General features: G+C 42.2%; 1 protein-coding gene across 1 annotated transcript in view; it reads right to left on the reverse strand.

Moving 5' to 3' along the window:
- Positions 1-4,026, reverse strand: part of LOC129783142 (nuclear cap-binding protein subunit 1-like) — a 63,928-nt gene extending 59,902 nt beyond the window's left edge. The window contains exons 1-3 of the mRNA XM_055792943.1: positions 3,848-4,026; positions 2,000-2,085; positions 1,101-1,201 (exon numbers count right to left, since the gene is read on the reverse strand). Coding sequence (XP_055648918.1) covers positions 1,101-1,201; positions 2,000-2,085; positions 3,848-3,884 — 224 coding nt within the window. The 5' untranslated portion in view covers positions 3,885-4,026. The remainder of the gene's footprint in view (positions 1-1,100; positions 1,202-1,999; positions 2,086-3,847) is intronic.
- Positions 4,027-17,108: the final 13,082 nt, after the last annotated feature.

Below are 17,108 nucleotides of genomic sequence, written 5' to 3' on the forward strand. Positions count from 1 at the left end.
TTTAACAGATTTTTAAAATATCAGTCACTTTAAAGCAAAAATCTGTTAATTAAATATATATATATTAGTAACCATTCTGACTATTCTGCCTCGTTTTCCAATGTTTTATATACTCTATGGGAATATGACTGAACAATACCATTTAAGACAACTTGTTCAGTGTAGCATGTCAGCCATTCTATTATGCTAGAACAGCAAGAATACGCAAGACATGTAAACTTTTTACATCACTTAAAAATTAAATTTGATTGTAAGTATCTTGAACTTAAGTAAGCAATTTTCAGTATAAGGTCTTAAAGAAATAGACAGGTTAGATCCTATTGTAACCACTTATTTTCTTCAAATGTTTTGTAAATGTGTGAGCTAATTCCATGCCTTCAAAGGCATTCAGCTGTTGTTGGAAACATGTACTGTTTGATTTATGTTTATGAACAGTGCTACAAAATTGATTTAAAGTTTCCTTACAGCTATAGCACAAGCTGGCACTGAAACACCCCCACCCCCAATGTGGTATACTATTGCAGACCCCACACAATACTCTCCTGGGAAACTTCCCCAATGGCCCAACAGACAAAGCAACTCTGTTCCAGGACTTTGCTAGGGAGAGGAAGAAGTGCTGCTAGCCAAGGGCAGATCCTACCTCTAGTCCCTTCATCTTTCCACTATTACATACAGGGTAGGTTCATGGAGAAAGGAGCACCTCAGCCCATAAGAAAGGGAACAGGAAAAGTAGAAATACACAGATAACAATTAGCACTTAACAGATTTTTGTTTTCCTTAGTGACCATTCAATTCAGAAACAAGATACTACCCAGCATATTCCCCATAGCAACAAGAAAGCAGCTCTGACATCTACTTTGCTTATGACCTCGTGCACACATTTCAAGTAGGAGTACTGCACATGGATATTTTCATTGATTTATGCCTAAGCCAACAGACTAAGCTTCTCAAATTTCTTTTGCCCGAAGTAAGACAAACCCTAAGCAATAACAGTGTTCAAGAACTAAAAGCTGTTCACACCATTTAAAGTGCTTCAAATACTTAAACTTTTCTATTTAGCATAGATAACAGAGCACCTCCCAAATCTTCTGCATACGTACACAGCACAAAGAATTCTTAATATCTTGCTTTTATAGTTTGGTAGATCAGCTTCCAAGACACCAGCTAGACCTTCCAAGTTGCTCTCCAGAGAGGAAGTACTCTAAGAAAGAAAATGGTGTCTTCTCATCAATCAGGTATATCAACTATTCCCATAGTAACAAACAGAAGACAAGCAAATAGGATAAAACAAAATATTACTTTGCATTTTTTTTCCTGTTAGCAATGGTTCAAATCCCATTAGGAATTCACAATTTTTCTCATTTGCTAGAAATAAGAAGCAAAAATGACTAAGAGGAGCTTCAATTGTGAGTTTTCCATAGCAAGGAGCTCTAGTGTTTTCCTAGGAAGAGTTAACATAGCTTCAGAGGTCTCTCAGTAACCAAATTAAACATTACATTAATGACGTTAGGGGAAGTGAAACAACTACATAGCTTGTACGTGGCTTAAATTAATGTATAAGACCCATAATATTTGCTGTCACCCTTTTTTCTATGCTTGTTAAAAGCACCAAACCCAGCCAAGTCCCAAGATCAGTTGTGACAGTGGTGGAACCTTTTGTTGTTTGCTTGTTTGGGTATGTATCTCATTAGCTTCCCTCTACTCCCCAAAAAAACTGGAAGCAGTGATAAAGTTCAGAGTTGGAATGATACAATGCTGAAGTATAACTAGCAGAGGGGTATCAGAGGGATAGCACTTAAGAATTTTCTTTTTTTTAAAAAGAAAAAAAAAAGAAGTTTTACTGAGGCCAACAATTTTCCAGCTAGGAAGTTTCCAATGGATTTTCTTCTTTTGGATCGCTAATGTTCTATTAACACATTAAAACATATAAACCAAAGAAAACAACATATTACATTCAAGGACCCCAAGTCACAAAACAATATGGAAATAGTATTTATACCTTCTCTCCCACTCTGCATATTAAAGATTCAAGTCTCTCTTCAATTTCAGATGGCTCAGACGTTCTCCTCCTTTTGCGAGTTTGCCCTGTTTCAATACATTAAATGTTATTTGCCTGCTGTGGTGGGTTGACCCCAGCCAGCAGCCAAGCATGCACACAGCCACTTACTCACTCCCCCCACCCCCCAACACAATTGAAGAAATAATAGGAAGAGCAACAGTGAGAAAACTCATTAATTGAGATAAAGAGCAGTTTAATGAGTGAAGAAGGGCAGCATTGCAGCACAAACAAACTAGTAGGCTGCAACAAGGCTTTTACTGTCAGTCAGATTCTACTGTCCATGCTGTTTTCTCCATCCTCCAGAGGTCAGACCACAATGTTCCTCTTCCATCCAACCCCCCCCCCCCCCCCCCCATCTTCAGTGGCATTTAACTACTTAGTGGGAACGAGCTGCACATCATCCATGTCAATCAACCCACTGCCTGCGAGGCAAGGCCACAACTGCATATTATCAATGCTAATCAACCCACTGACTTCAATTCTCTACAGGGCAGGAGGAAAATAAGTGATACAAAGGCAGTCACTCACCACCTCCCACCAGCAGACCAATACCTATCCAGTCTGACAACCACTTTGGAAAGACTACCCCCCAACCTTTATTGCTGAGTATAACATTATATGGTACAGAACATCCCTTTGGTCAGTTTGGGTTAGCTGTCCCAGCTGTGTCCCCTCCCCAACATCTTGTCTGCCCCCCAGCCTACTCACTGGAGGGGCAAAGTGGGAAAAAGAAAAGGCCCTGACACTGCAAGAAGTGATCAGCAATAGCTAATAATGTTGGTGTGTTATCAACACTGCTTTGGTCATAAATTGAAAGTACAGCACCATATAGGCTGCTATGAAGAAAGTTAATTCCATCCCAGCCAGACCCAATACACCTGCTTATTCTAAAAGAACTCTCTAGATACTTTTACCATTCCAGCAACATACTTTAAGTCCTGACAAAGCATTCAAAATTGACTCAATAAACAAGAAAAACAAAAGTATAGCCATGTTACTGATGACTTAATCCATGAAGTAGAAACAGTTAACATTGTAGCTATCTCAAATTTTGTTCAGAAATAATTCTGCATTTCTACTATTGTATGAGACAGTATATGTGAGATAAACTAAGCATACTTTACAGAGTTATCAGTTACTGTGTATTTTGCTTAATAACACCTTCTTCAGCATACATTAAAAAAAGATATTAAGAATCCTTGTTTATATTTTTAGGGGGGTTATAAGCTTAGAAAAAACTGCACATCAAAGCAATTAAAAAATAAAAGTGTGATTAAAAACCAGTTTATCTTTGCAATGAAAATCTGAAAAAGCTAGTCACAAAACTGTCCAACTCTCCACTCATGCAGATTTATGTTATAAAGAGAAACAGCACTTGTTTCAGTTTCTGAAGTCAGTTATTCTCCATTCTCAATGTTTTCTGAGCGTTTTCCATTAAAGCCTCTACATGATGTGAGAGTACATCCTTCTGACTACACATATGCAGAGCTGAGTGCTCTGATATAAGTTTACTTTCACCCAAGGCGCTCCCCGTATTTGAGGCAGACCGAAGCAACGGCTCAGGGCAGTCTTTAGCCCCAGTTACGTAAGCCGATTCCTTGCACCAGAACGCCCTACAAGTCCTGACAGAGGAACAGTGTGAGCCGCCACCACCCCGAACCAAATGCGAGGCAACGCGGGGAGTTATCTCAGCCGAGACTTACCACTCCCCCAGCCCTAAGGATAACACGGCCCCAAGCGCAGGGCACGCGGAGTCCAGACCCTGGAACTCACTCCATCCATACTTACCATCGCTCTCGTCACTGTGCCGTCGCCGTCGCGACATAGTAGCACCACCCCTGCGAGAAATCTGCGTGTAAAAGAGGAAAAAGCAGGAACGCTATACCCACAGTCGGAGAAGGAAGAGCACTATGTAAAAACTATACAATAGGGATCAGAATATTTTCCTCTGCTTCCCCTCTCCCTACTTCCTGTTCGTCTCAATCTTCTTCCGGAGTAAAAGAGCAATAGGAAAAGCTAGTGCCTTCTCTTTCATGACTTCTCGCGACTCTCTGGGAGTTAGTGCTATTTTACCTGTTTATTGTACAAAGAACTTGGATGATTTCTAAGATGGGAGAATAGACACAAAGTTAGTGAATTTTCCATTAAATGAAAAAGTCGTATTTACTTTCACTTGTGCCTGATCTCTTTTGAAGGCTTGTATTTTGCCCATTGCATGTGTGAATTGCACTCTGTGTGCCCCACCCCTAGGATACCTTACTGATGTCTGGTGACATCCCAAGGTTTCTGGTAGGCTCCCAGACACAAGCCACATTAGCTCTGATGATCTGACAAGGTAAGAAAATCCCTTGACAGTTTGAAAAAGTTACTTGCTATAAGCAGGTTTGCATCTGGCTCACACCTCACATCAATTAGCACAAGTCCAAATTTCTCTTTTTTAAAAATTATATTTAGACAAGTGATACTCTGAGGTACAGAAAAGACCGTAGCTTTTGATCTTCCTTTACTCAACTGGTTTAGATCCCCTCTACAATTCATCCAGTTTCCTTGAACTCATTCCCAATTTTGTGCACCTTTCACAGCTGCTTACACCTGCACAAAGCATTACTGCTGTGCTGATACAGAAGCATTTGCCTACATTTATAATGGAAAAGATGGGGACTCTATAGGATCAACCCACTCCCACCCCCTCAAACTGTATTTTTCCTGCAGTGTCAAAGCAGACCTGTGCTAATGTTACCCAACACCTCATGTCTATAAAAAGACACACAGCAAGGAAAGCCAGCAACAGGAGGGAGTAGGAATAAGTAGGTCATGCTCTTCATAGATCCCTTTTCTCCTCCCTTGCAGGTACGTTAAGGGTTCAGATATGAGAGTAGATGCAGAAGAATCTAACTGTATGTTAGGGAGTCTTGTGCTTGTGCTTCTCAGAATGCATCCAAAAACTATCCATTTGAACAATTTGTGTTTCTTTAGATAATACAATTAACTGGATTCTTAGGATAAAATTTCTAAAATTCATCTTTTAATGAGACACTAATAAGTCCAGAAAACAGGAGTACTTGTGTCTAGTGTGTTAAAAGAAAACTTATCACAATATGCTGACAGAGATGAACTGTATAAGCATAGGTTAATTTATTTTGTCAGGTTTCCAAAGAACTGTGAATGTGGCAAATGTCCTAACTTTAGTGTATATTTCTCTCTTAGAACTAAATGATAAATAGATGTGCTAGCTCCACCAAGTTTTTTCACATCTCCTTGGAGAAAATTGGCTGCTTTTTGCGGGGTTAATGCTAAAAACGTGGGGGGTGGGGGGGTGAGGTTGTGCTGCCAAGTCTAAAATCCTCTATCTGCTTTAATTTGTCATGTTATAAGCAACAAGGTAGGAGAAGTACTGCTATGTTATTGTGAGGTGAAGGACCCAGGAAAGCTCTCTGGCAAAAGGCTCAGCGCCAGCACCTGCATCTCACTGGTAAGGTAATGTTTTAAGCAGCAGCAGTTACTTTCTTTACAGAGATTTGTCTTTGCTTAGTGCAGGATAATGCGTTTTATGGAGAGTGAAATTGTAATCTGTATTGTCAAGCATGAAAAAAGCAAAACAGCTGTCAACTTGGATAAAATCATAGGAATAGCACTGCTCATTACTCCATAATATCCTTGTTCCCTTAATTCCTCAGACTAGATCCAAGGAGGTCAGTCGGTCAGGTTTCTTAGGCTCCCTTTATAGCCAGTGGGGAAAGACTCCTCTAGAGGGCAAGTCTGAGCAGAAAATTAAACTATTTGAATTGTCTTCCCAAAGGAGTCTGTCTTTCTCTGTGCTGACAGTGGGAGAATGGTCTCCCTAGGCTGAACTTAACCATTGTGGTTACCCTTGAAGTTAACTCAGTTGCACTACTGACACTGGAAGATATATTTCCTAGCTTGACTGGAGTATCTCCAGAAATATCTGCCTCATTTCTCCTTCTCTTGGTGTTCCATTTCCCAGGACCTTTTTTCTAACGTAGAGTGTGATTTTTATTTTATTTTTATTTATTTACAGGCTTTGGATTCTTGTTCTGCCATTTTCTTGAATGCTGAATGTTGTTGTCAGTCACTTATAGCTTAACTGCATAGAAATTATTGTCTGAGTTTTGTCTGTATCCTCTGGTGCAGGATGAATTGTGCCATTGATGCTCTGTGTCCTTTGTGTCCTGTGTCCCAAACGTCATAATATTTTTTCCTTCTTTTTGTGCTTTTTTTTTTCTTTTCTGTATCATCAAAGGTTGGAACAAAACTTCACACAGCATTCTAACTCAGCTAACAGACTTGCATATCTGGTCTGTGACCTCCTTCCCAGAGCCAATACTATTTAAAGCAAAAGAAATACAGTATTCCGCAAATACAAAGACAGTCTTCCTTGTTCAGATTAAATGAAAGGAAGGTACCCCCCTCCCCCATAGATGTACACTTCTCTGCAGCTCCCAGGGTAAAATCTCTTGATGCTTCTTATCTCATAGTATCCCAGCTCTTTTTTCTCCAAGTGTATTTGGTTTATGTTGGGGGGAGAGGGGTGATGCAGGGGCTGCTCCTATGTCACACAGTGCCGGTTCTAGCCAGCTTCAAAACAGACATTCTGCTGGCCAAAGCTGAGCCAATCAGCAAAGCTGGTGGCACTTCTTTGATAACATATTTAAGAAAGGATAAAAATCACTGCAGCATCTGTGAGAGAGAGGATTGAGAAAATGTGAGAGAAACAGCCTGCAGACATCAAGGTCAGTGAAAAAGGAGGGGGAGGAGGTGCTCCAGGAGCAGATACCCCTGCAGCCCATGGTGAAGATCATGGTGAGGCAGGCTGTCCCCCTGCAGCCCATGGAGGTCCACAGTGGTGCAGATATTCACTTTGCAACCTGTGGAGAGCTGATGCTGGAGAAGGCTCCTGGCAAGAACTGCAGCCTGTGGGTGACCCATACTGGAGCAGTTTGTTCCTGAAGGACTGTATCCCCTGGAAAAGACCCATGTTGGAGCAGTTCTTGAATTGCAGACTGGGAAGGACTCATGTTGGGAGCAGTTTGGGAAGGACTGTATCCTCTGGGAGGGACCTCATGCTGGAGCAGGGGAAAAATGTGAGAAGGAAGGAGTGGCAGACAGGAAGTGTTATGAAGTGACCACAACCCCCATTACCCATCCCCCCTGTGCTGCTTGGAGTGGGAGGAGGTAGAAGAGTTGGGAATGAAGTTGAGCCTGGGAAGAAAGGTGGGGGAAAGGTGTTTTAGATTTGTTCTAATTTCTCACTATCCTACTCTGGCATTAAATTAAATTAATTTTCCCCAAGTCAAGTCTGTTTTGCCTGTGACCATAATTGGTGAGTGATTTCCCTGTCCTTATCTTGACCCATGAGTGTTTTCATCTTATTTTCTCCCCTTGTCCTGCTGAGGAGGAGGAGTGAGAGAGTGGCTTGGTGGGCACCTGGTGGCCAGCCAAGGTCAAGTCACATCACCATACCAAGATAGATACTGCATTTGTCTTTTCAGTCAATTGAGGAATTTTTTCCCCCTCACTCCCTTTGATTCAATAAATTTTGTTTCACCGATTCAGAGATTTTGTTCATTTATGTCAGTGCTGTAGATGGAATGAATAAGCTAGATTTAATGTCAATATTATGCACTGACATTTTTCATTCTAGCTACCTGAATTACTGGGCACAATTCTACTGTCTGTCCTCAGGCAAACTTCCAGTGGGAGTTTCAACTTTATAACGGCTGTAGGATTTGCCTGTTAACCAGTCATCACTTTTTTTCTTGCACAAGTTTTTGTAACTCTTTTCTATCATTCTTAAGAAAAGATACAAAAGTGGCTACTGAACATTTTTTCCAGTTCTTCTTTTATTGTATCCTTCTTTCTCAAGACCATTGTTAAGGGACATTAGGAATGGCCACCACCTCCAGCAGCTCTGGCCCAGGACTCCCTCCTGCCCGCCCACTAGAACCCAGCCTGGTGTGCTCAGGGACCTGGGGTTTCTGCCCAGGCTGAGGGACATAGCTGCCACTTTCCCATTTGGAGGTTCAACCAGTAGCAAAGCTGAGCACGTATCACAGAGACACATACACAGGACACTGAGATGGGCAATCACACAGACTGCCACAGACAAGGCACTACCTTCAACAGCACATACATAAAGGACTCACATAAAGCACAAACACAGACAGCCAAGTCTCCTTCCTCCTCTTTATCTGGCAGAGACAGAAGTTCACTAGTGAAGGCACACACACACAACAGTCTGTGGATTCACAAACACACACACATTTGCGGATCCTTTGAATTCCAGCATGGTCCCTCTGTCTGCCTAGTACACCTGCACAGATCCCCCTACTCACCAGCTGGTCCAACTTGCAGTTTGCTAGTGAGTTACATGCACACACCTAGTCTGACTCCAGTTGCTGGCACCCAGTCCACTCACACAGTCCTCCCAGTAGCTGGCACTTAGTCCTTGCAACATGAATACACACAGAATAGAGAATGAGATTACACAGAGAGATAGTTAAGAAAGGATTTAATAATAAGATAGAACAGATGGCAGTGATCAGGCACAGGGCTCAGCCAGACAAGGGTACTGACTGACCATGTTTTACATGTAGTCAGCCCCTTTTGTCTACCCCCACTTTGTTCCTCCTTGCTCCTTCCCCTGCATGTTGCCTCATCAGTTGGCATAGTTCCACTGACCCCTTCCAAACTCCTGGGCCTGCTTCTCCTTTTGACTCCCAGGTACAAATTGCTTCAGAGTCACTCAGCTCTGTGCAGGCTGCACAGAGGTGAAGGAAGAGGTGTGTTCCAACCCCATCATTTCTATCACACACCTTTACTCCAACCACCCTGCCCCAATGAAGACCACACACTCCATATCTTTATCCTTGAAATGTATTCTTGTGCTCTCTTCCTCACTCTCTCTTAAGACCCTGGCTTAGTTTGCACTGGTACAAATGTACTGGTTTGGGTTCATGGAGAATTTGTTGTTGTCCCAGGCTACCTGTAAGGTGCACTGTTGATTCCATGAATCAGACACCTTTGTTTTCTAGAACAAATGCACAGAGTCAAGACCCTTCTCCCAGCTGCCATCAGTGCCTGACTGGAGGGAGTCAGGTGCTAACTCCTGCCTATGTCTGAGCACGTGTTGACTACTCTGTTCAAACAGTGACAGCAGCTGGAGGTACCTCTGGAGAGAAGTGTATGCCATTCTGATGAGCTTTCTCTCCATAGTGCTATGGGTAGTGTATGCTATTTTTGAGGAGAAGCTATTTGCTCTTCCTGTTATCAGTATTGTTGTCTTCCAGACAGTTTTATTTGCAGAAAGTACCACTTCATTTTCTGTACATAACCAAATCAAAGATTAGAGATGGTTGTTCCCCTCAGGCCTCCAGGACCCTGCAATATTAGCTTCTAGTGAAGATGTCAAGACCAGAAATGCACTGTACTTGTAGCACATTCAAGTGGATAATTTTATCTTGACAACTAGATATTTTTAGTGTAGTGTTCTTGTATTTGCTTTTTTAGAGCAGCTGTCATGGTTTAACCCCAGCCAGCAACCAAGCACCACACAGCCACTCGCTCACATCCCCCCACAGCAGGATGGGGGAGAGAATCAGAAGAGTAAAAGTGAGAAAACTCGTGGGTTGAGATAAAAACAGTTTAATAATTGAAACAAAATAATAATAATAATGATAATAATAAAGAAATTGTAATGAAAAGGAAAATGACAGAAAGAGAAATAAAACCCAAGAAAGACAAGCGATACAAATGAAAACAATTGCTCACCACAAACCGACATGCTCAGCCAGTCCCCAAGCAGTGCCCCCCACCCTCCAACCTCCCCCCTAGTTTGATTGCTGAGCATCATGTCACATGGTCTCCAGATATTCCAATATCTCTTTGGTCAGTTGGGGTCAGCTGTCCTGGCTGTGTTTCCTCCCAAGTTCTTGGGCACCCCCAGCCCACTCGCTGGTGGGGCAGTGTGAGGAGCAGAAAAGGCCTTGACTCTGTGTAAGCACTGCTCAGCAGTATCTAAAACATCCCTGTATTACCAACACCGTTTCCATCCCAAATCCAAAACATAGCCCCATACCAGCTACTGTAAAGAAAACTAACTCTATTCCAGCCAAAACCAGCACAGCAGCCTAGGAGGAGCTCACTTTTTTCCACACCTTTAAAGTTGTTGTGTTTGAAGAAATTGTACCTGTGGGTACTGATACAAAAACTACCTCCTATAGAGAAACTGGTAAGCTGATTTAAGGAAAATTAAAACCTGTTTTTAAAAGAAATTATAACTTAAGCAAGAGTTAAGTGAAGAAAAAAAATCACCTTCAGCAAAAAAGTTTCCTTTTGCTCAATTACTAGGATATGGGGAAGGAAGATGTGGAAAATTGATCTGTTGTTGGTAGTCAGAGTTCCTGGTGCAGAGTGTGGGAGAAGAGGATAGAGAATGTATGAGAGGAGTATGGAGACTGTCTGACCATTACTGATGGGAGATAAGAGAGAGGAGGATAGAGAATGTCTGAAGAGAGATGTATGAGAGGAGGATGGAGAATGTCTGACCTGGCAGGAGATGAGAGAACAGCTGGGTATTGTGAAGGAGAGTAAGAAACAAACATGGTTATCTAGTAGTCAAAAGGTGTGTGCATGCTTGTAGTGATATATAGCTATGTAACTGCATGAATGGTTTCTGCCCTGAGCCTGGTGGTACATATGGTTGAAATTTGTATTTGGGCTTAGAGATATAAATATGAGCTTCTCTGTACAATAAAGTGTCTCTGGCTGCACCACAACTGGAGTCCATGCCTTCATACGCCACACAGAGGCTTTGCTGGATCAGGCTTTGGTTTGCTCAGTCTTTAACTACTTTGAAAAGTTAAGACTGAACTGTTTTATTCATAACTATAATAGCACAAGTGACATCAGTTATCTAGCATTGGGGTAATAATGTTGTGCTTTGGTGTGAAAATCAGTCACAAGGCATTTGCTTAAGGAGGATATAAGGAGAAATTACATATAATTGTAGAGGACTGAAGGCAGTGGGTTGATTAACATTGGTAATATGCATCTGTGGCCTTGCCTCAGAGGCAGTGGGTTGATTGACATGGATGATGTGCAGCTGTAGCTCGTTCCTGCTAAGTGGTTAAATAGCACCGAGGAGGGAGGGAAGAGAGGTTGGATGGAAAAGGTCCTGGATGAGGGAAGAATCTGGATGTAGCAGAGACAAGTAGGTGTGTAGTTGGGCTTCTGGAGGATGGAGAAATGGTATGGATAGTAGAGTTTGACCTATGGTAAAGCCTTGTTGCAGCTTGCTTGTACTGCAACAATGGGTGCTCTGTGTGAGGCAAACTGTTTTGGACTCAAATTACTATATATAATGATTAGGAAAATTTTTTTGGTATGTTAATATATTTATAACTGTTCTAAATGTTTAAGACAGCTCAGAAATGGTACTGTATAAAGAGCTTCAATGAATTGTCTTTGTGGTTAGCCAGTAATAAGAATCAAGCTGCATCTGAAGAGAATTCTATAGAGTGTTTCTGTGGACTTCACAGGTTTTGGAATGAAAACTAAAGCTCTACTTCAGCCAGGAGCTCTGCTTGGCCTTGAGAAAATACTCAAGTCCCACTCAAGTTTAAAGTTTAGCATCATTGTGTGCTTTACTCAATTAAAGGCTAGTGATGGCTGTTATGTGAAGGGGGGGAGAGAGACTTCTCTCAACCCATAGTGCAGGTGTCCTCAAACTTTTTAACTAGGGGGCTGGTGCACGGATGAAGTGGCAGGAGGTCATCTGCACTGCTTGGTTCCCCCCAACCCCCGGCAGGGGGGTTCTGTAAATACCGGGGGCCAGTTTGAGGAACCCGGGGTCCTCAATCTGGCCCGTGGGCTGTAGTTTAAGGACCTCTGCCCTAGTGTTTGATCTGTCTACCAGTGCTCCAGGAAAGCTGAGATCCTTGTGCCAGACCAGTCTGTCAGTGTCCTGTTACAGGGACTCTTCACTGAACAGTCTCACTGGATCGGAAGGCAATTTGATTGACTTGTTCAGGGAAGTGCACCAATAGCATCAGGGGACCAGTCAGCAGGCCTTCCCACTTTATATAAATGTTACCTGCTGCCAGTGACTGCTAGTGCCCACGAAGGACTAATACTAACAGTTTATGGAATAAAACTCTTTATTAATATAAAATCATTACAAATTAAGGTTTGTGATTGTGGGTGATAGGGACTGTCTGCATAAACAAGCTTGAAGTGATATACAGGTCACAACACAGGAGCAAGCACAGGAACAGGACAACTCGGTCAATGATTCCATTGACACTGGTAAACCTTTCGATCCAGGTCCTATAGACCCAGAAAAGGACCCAGACTCCCCCCCCCCCCCCCGGTGTCTGTCCTGATGCACTGACTGTATTTTCATGGAGGGTGAAAGGGGGTCAGAGGGATCAGTGGCAGGAATGCAAGTCAGAAGTGCTTAAGCAAGGAGATTTGGGAGTCGCTAGGGCATGTTCAGTATTTTGTCAGACAAATCAACCTGCAGAGTGGCAGCCTGTGCAATACGAGGCTGTTAAAGGGTTAAGCAAAGCAGTGCGGGAAGGGAGGATTCATAATACATTTGCTATGTCCCTTCTTGAAGTGATGGCAGAGCCTTATACACTCACACTGCATGATTGGAAGTTACTGCTTTGTATGGTACTAACTGATACAGTCTATGATGTGGTTATCTGATTTTTGTGAGCTATGTGTAGTGGCCTTGACTGAAAACCTTAATCGGGGAATTGCTGTTAACTATGAGCAGTTGGCTGGAGAAAATAATTGTGCTGATTCTGTGACTCAGGCAAGGTATCCCAGGGACAACTGTTTGCAAATGAAGAGACGGCTATTAAGGCAGTCTGGATGCGGGAGTCTTGCCACAGTCTTGCAGGGTCCTAGAGAGTCTTATACTAACTTTATTGATTGGCTTCAGAATATTTTGCAACCACAAGTCGAGCATGAGGAAGCTCAAGGGTTGCTTTTAAGACAACTAGCTATGATAATGCCAATGAAAATTGTAAACAGGCAACTTTCACAATCGCAACCCCAACATGTGTCAAATGATTGTAATGCAGAACTCACAGCAGACTGTAACTCTCAGGTTGAGTTTTGGAATGCAGCATAACAGTTTTTCTTTTTTGCTTCTCTAATCTCTTCTGTAGAGTAGTACACACTCTTAACTTGCTTAGTGATAAATAGGTGTCTGCATGCTTGTAGTGATATATAGCTATGTAACTACATGAATGATTTCTGCCCTGAGCCTGGTGGTGTGTGCAGCTGTGGTTTGTGTCCGGGCTCAGATGTAAATAGGGGCTTCTCTGTTACAGTAAAGTGTCTCGGGTTGCATATAAAAAAAAAAAAAAATATGGGGGGAAAATCAAGGGAACAACCCCAGAGGCATGTTGAGAGAAAGCATGCTATGTTTTGAATTTTCTGAAAATCTGTCAACCATGCGGTGCCTCCCATTGTGTGGCACATTGTTACTTGGTGACAAGCAGCAAAAGCACGAAGGCGTCTTAGTACGCATGAAAGACCCTTGTACCAGGCATTGGTCGGGACCCCATGAATTCTTACCTTGGGGAAGAGGTTGTGCTTGTGTTTCTACAGATGAAGGTCTAGGTCTACGATGGATACTTGCTCCCTGTGTATGGCCTGAGCTTAGCGTGCCGGATCGTGGGAGAGCTGCTGCTGCCAGTCAACCCAACAACTAATGTGTGGCCTCCTTACTGAACCAGTCTTGTTTGGTGTGCCCTTCCTGACTTGCAGAGATTGTTGCAAAAAAGTGAATGTATGTAGGGAATGAAGAATCTTACTGAAAGCCTTGATATTAGGGATAATTGATTACCTCTGTATAATGTTAATCCAAAAGAAGTTGATATTGTTTGCACTTTGAATGTTGATAGTTGTCTTTATGTAGATGCTAATGTGGTAGGAGGCTATGATGGGACCGTGACACCCACATAAATCAACACATGAACATGCTGATAAGCATAATAGGCTTAAATGCAATATAGCTTTGGATGAAGCATGTAATGATGTCGTGACAGAGGGAAGACACAGTCACTCAATATGAGTGATCAGCAGACTTTCTTTATTGTCCCTTACAGTCACCTTTTATGCCTTGTTATAATTAGCTCATACATATTACAAAAGTTAAGCTCATTATTGGTTAGTTGCCTAAATACCAAGCCCGCCCCTAGTTTCTCTTCTGTAGTTATCTCTTCCCACCTGCAACATTCTTTTCCCACCACAGTCTTCCTGTTATTGTATAACAAGAACAGCCAAGGACAGTGTATTTTTGCTTTACTTCAGATAAGCTGAGAGCGATGTGCATTTTTGTCCAGCCAGCTGGACTATGTCTATGTGACCTTTCAGCTAGCCAGTTATCCACAACTCCCCCGTTTTTATTTTGGGCGACATAGGCCTGGTTGACCATTTTCAATAACAGCGTTTTAACACAGGAAAATACACAGCCAACTTATAAAATCTCAGTTCAGAAGTATAATTCCTGAAATACTTGAAAAATAAAGTTAGCTTGAAGCTTTAATTTAGATGCTCTTTCTGTTCCAGTGATATAAAAAGTTTAAAAAATTCAAAGGTAATTTTAAAGTTCTGAACATGGACTAATGCAAGCTCAAAACCCCAAAAGAAACCAAACTGATGTTTGACCAGGAATATTTGCAAATATTTTAGTGGAAAATCCCTGACCATTAACAATTTTCTGTCCAAATAACAACTGCCCTTATGCAACCAACCAGTCCCTACATTTTCTGAAGAATACCTCATTGATATCAAAGAATTAACAAAGGGGAAAAATTAGTTCTAAGCTATATACATTCATAAGTGGATTTTTCAATAGTTACATACAGATTTACACACTAAGCCATAATGGCTTGTAGGTGATACACACAAGAAGAGTACGTTGCTTATCTGTCTGAATGTCTATGCTAAATTTGACAACTGTGCCACAAGCCAAGCCTACATGGGTGCTGTGTGTTATGCACGTTCCTTAACAAACAGAAGTATAATAGACAAATTCCCAAGATCTAGTCCCCAACCTAATTATATTATTTTGTAGCCAATTAAGGAAAATAACACAAATGTGCATATCTACATGTGCACACACCTTTTAGTTCAGAACCAATCTGTGATATAAGGCCTTAGCCTTATGGCATCATCGAATCTTAACGAGTACAGTAATTAAAAATGCAGTCTTACTGTAAGTGCGATTTATGCTGACATTCCCTCAAATGCTACACGTGAGTATTTCTCACTCAACTGCCTCAAGTTAAAATAGTAGTATTTGTTAATATGTATTAAAAAATCATTATTTCTCTACAATAGCAGTTGACTTCCATAACACTATGTAAGCAAAAGAGGCTTAAGATGGGTTTTCTGAATGCTAACAATTTATTTTAGACTGTCTAAACTCAGGTCTTGAAAGATTTCACTCTGCCAGATGTAGAAACACTGTTGCACTCCAGTTGTGATATCCCTTTTCCCAAGTTGTCACATGCACATCTCGCTCAAGCAACATTATTGTCAAAGTTTCTCTCTGCTACATAAAAGCATATTGCACTTGTAGATATAAAAGACAGCACCCTTACTTAGATTATTACCTCATAACTCTTAGTATACCTTGTATCTCTGATTTCATCACTTCAAAAATTCACCAGAAGCAGATAAAACCACAGCATCAGACTAAACTACACCTTAACTGCTGATTCAAATAAAGGCATTCTCTTCCAGATATGCCTAATGCTTACAAATAATTTTGGCTGGTTTTGATCAAAAAACTATTATTACAATAATGATCAAAAATAATAATCCCGTTTGCAAAATGCCTTTAAGCCAGCCTCCTAGTCCCAACCAATTTCCACATTCAGAATACAGCATAAATACAGAATACAGAATTATCTCCATCAAGGCAAAAAGGCTTCTCTTTAAGCACAGAGATGTTTGCTAGTTCAAGGCAGAAACCCATTTCTTGTAGGGGACATCTGAAGCACTTTTTTTGGTGGGTTTGTAATCAATTCCGTATTTTTCCTTGAGAAGCTTAAGCTGTTCCTCTTGTTTCAGGAGAGTTTCCAACTCTGATTTGTCGAATAGGTCCGTATTTCCCAAAGATATCATACATTTCCTCCGCTGTGATTTTATACGGCAGGTTCCGAATATAAAGGATCCGATTGACCTCTGGGGGCAGCCAGATGTCAGCTCGCTTGGCCGCTTGCATCGCCATGGCGCCGATCGGAGGGGGGGGGATGGTGCCGCCTCGGAGAGAAACCGCGGCCGGGACGGGGCCTGCCGGGCTGCGCCGCCGCTCGCCGCTGCCGCGGGGGTCCCTGATGCTATCCCATACGCTAATAACCCGGGTAATTCCTTTTTACAATCTATGTCCCGAACGCTCCGCTTTTCTAAAAAGCATATGAGCGAATCGTACGTCGCTTGTCCCTCCATACCTTCGTCAGCGCTGTTGCAGCCTTTGCGAGACTTCGGCGACGCGTGGCCGGCGGGACCCTCTGTAGGTACTCCCAGGCGCGGGGACTGTGCCCTTCCGCCTCCTGCGCTGCTTTCAGGACCGGTACCCGAATCTCCGTCGAACCGTGGCTCGCAGGTTCAGCCCTCTCTAGGGTCCCTGTTCGGGCGCCATTTGTTGCGACGGAGGGAAGACACAGTCACTCAATATGAGTGATCAGCAGACTTCGTTTATTGTCCCTTGCAGTCACCTTTTATGCCTTGTTATAATTAGCTCATACATATTACAAAAGTTAAGCTCATTATTGGTTAGTTGCCTAAATACCAAGCCCGCCCCTAGTTTCTCTTCTGTAGTTATCTGTTCCCACCTGCAACATTCTTTTCCCACCGCGATCTTCCTGTTATTGTGTAACTTTTGCTTTACTTCAGATAAGCTGAGAGCGATGTGCATTTTTGTCCAGCCAGCTGGACTATGTCTATGAGACCTTTTTCAGCTAGCCAGTTATCCACATAATGATGTAGTTGATTTATGGAACTGATG

Source organism: Falco peregrinus, chromosome W (assembly GCF_023634155.1).
Source record: "Falco peregrinus isolate bFalPer1 chromosome W, bFalPer1.pri, whole genome shotgun sequence".
NCBI classification, from domain to species: domain Eukaryota; kingdom Metazoa; phylum Chordata; class Aves; order Falconiformes; family Falconidae; genus Falco; species Falco peregrinus.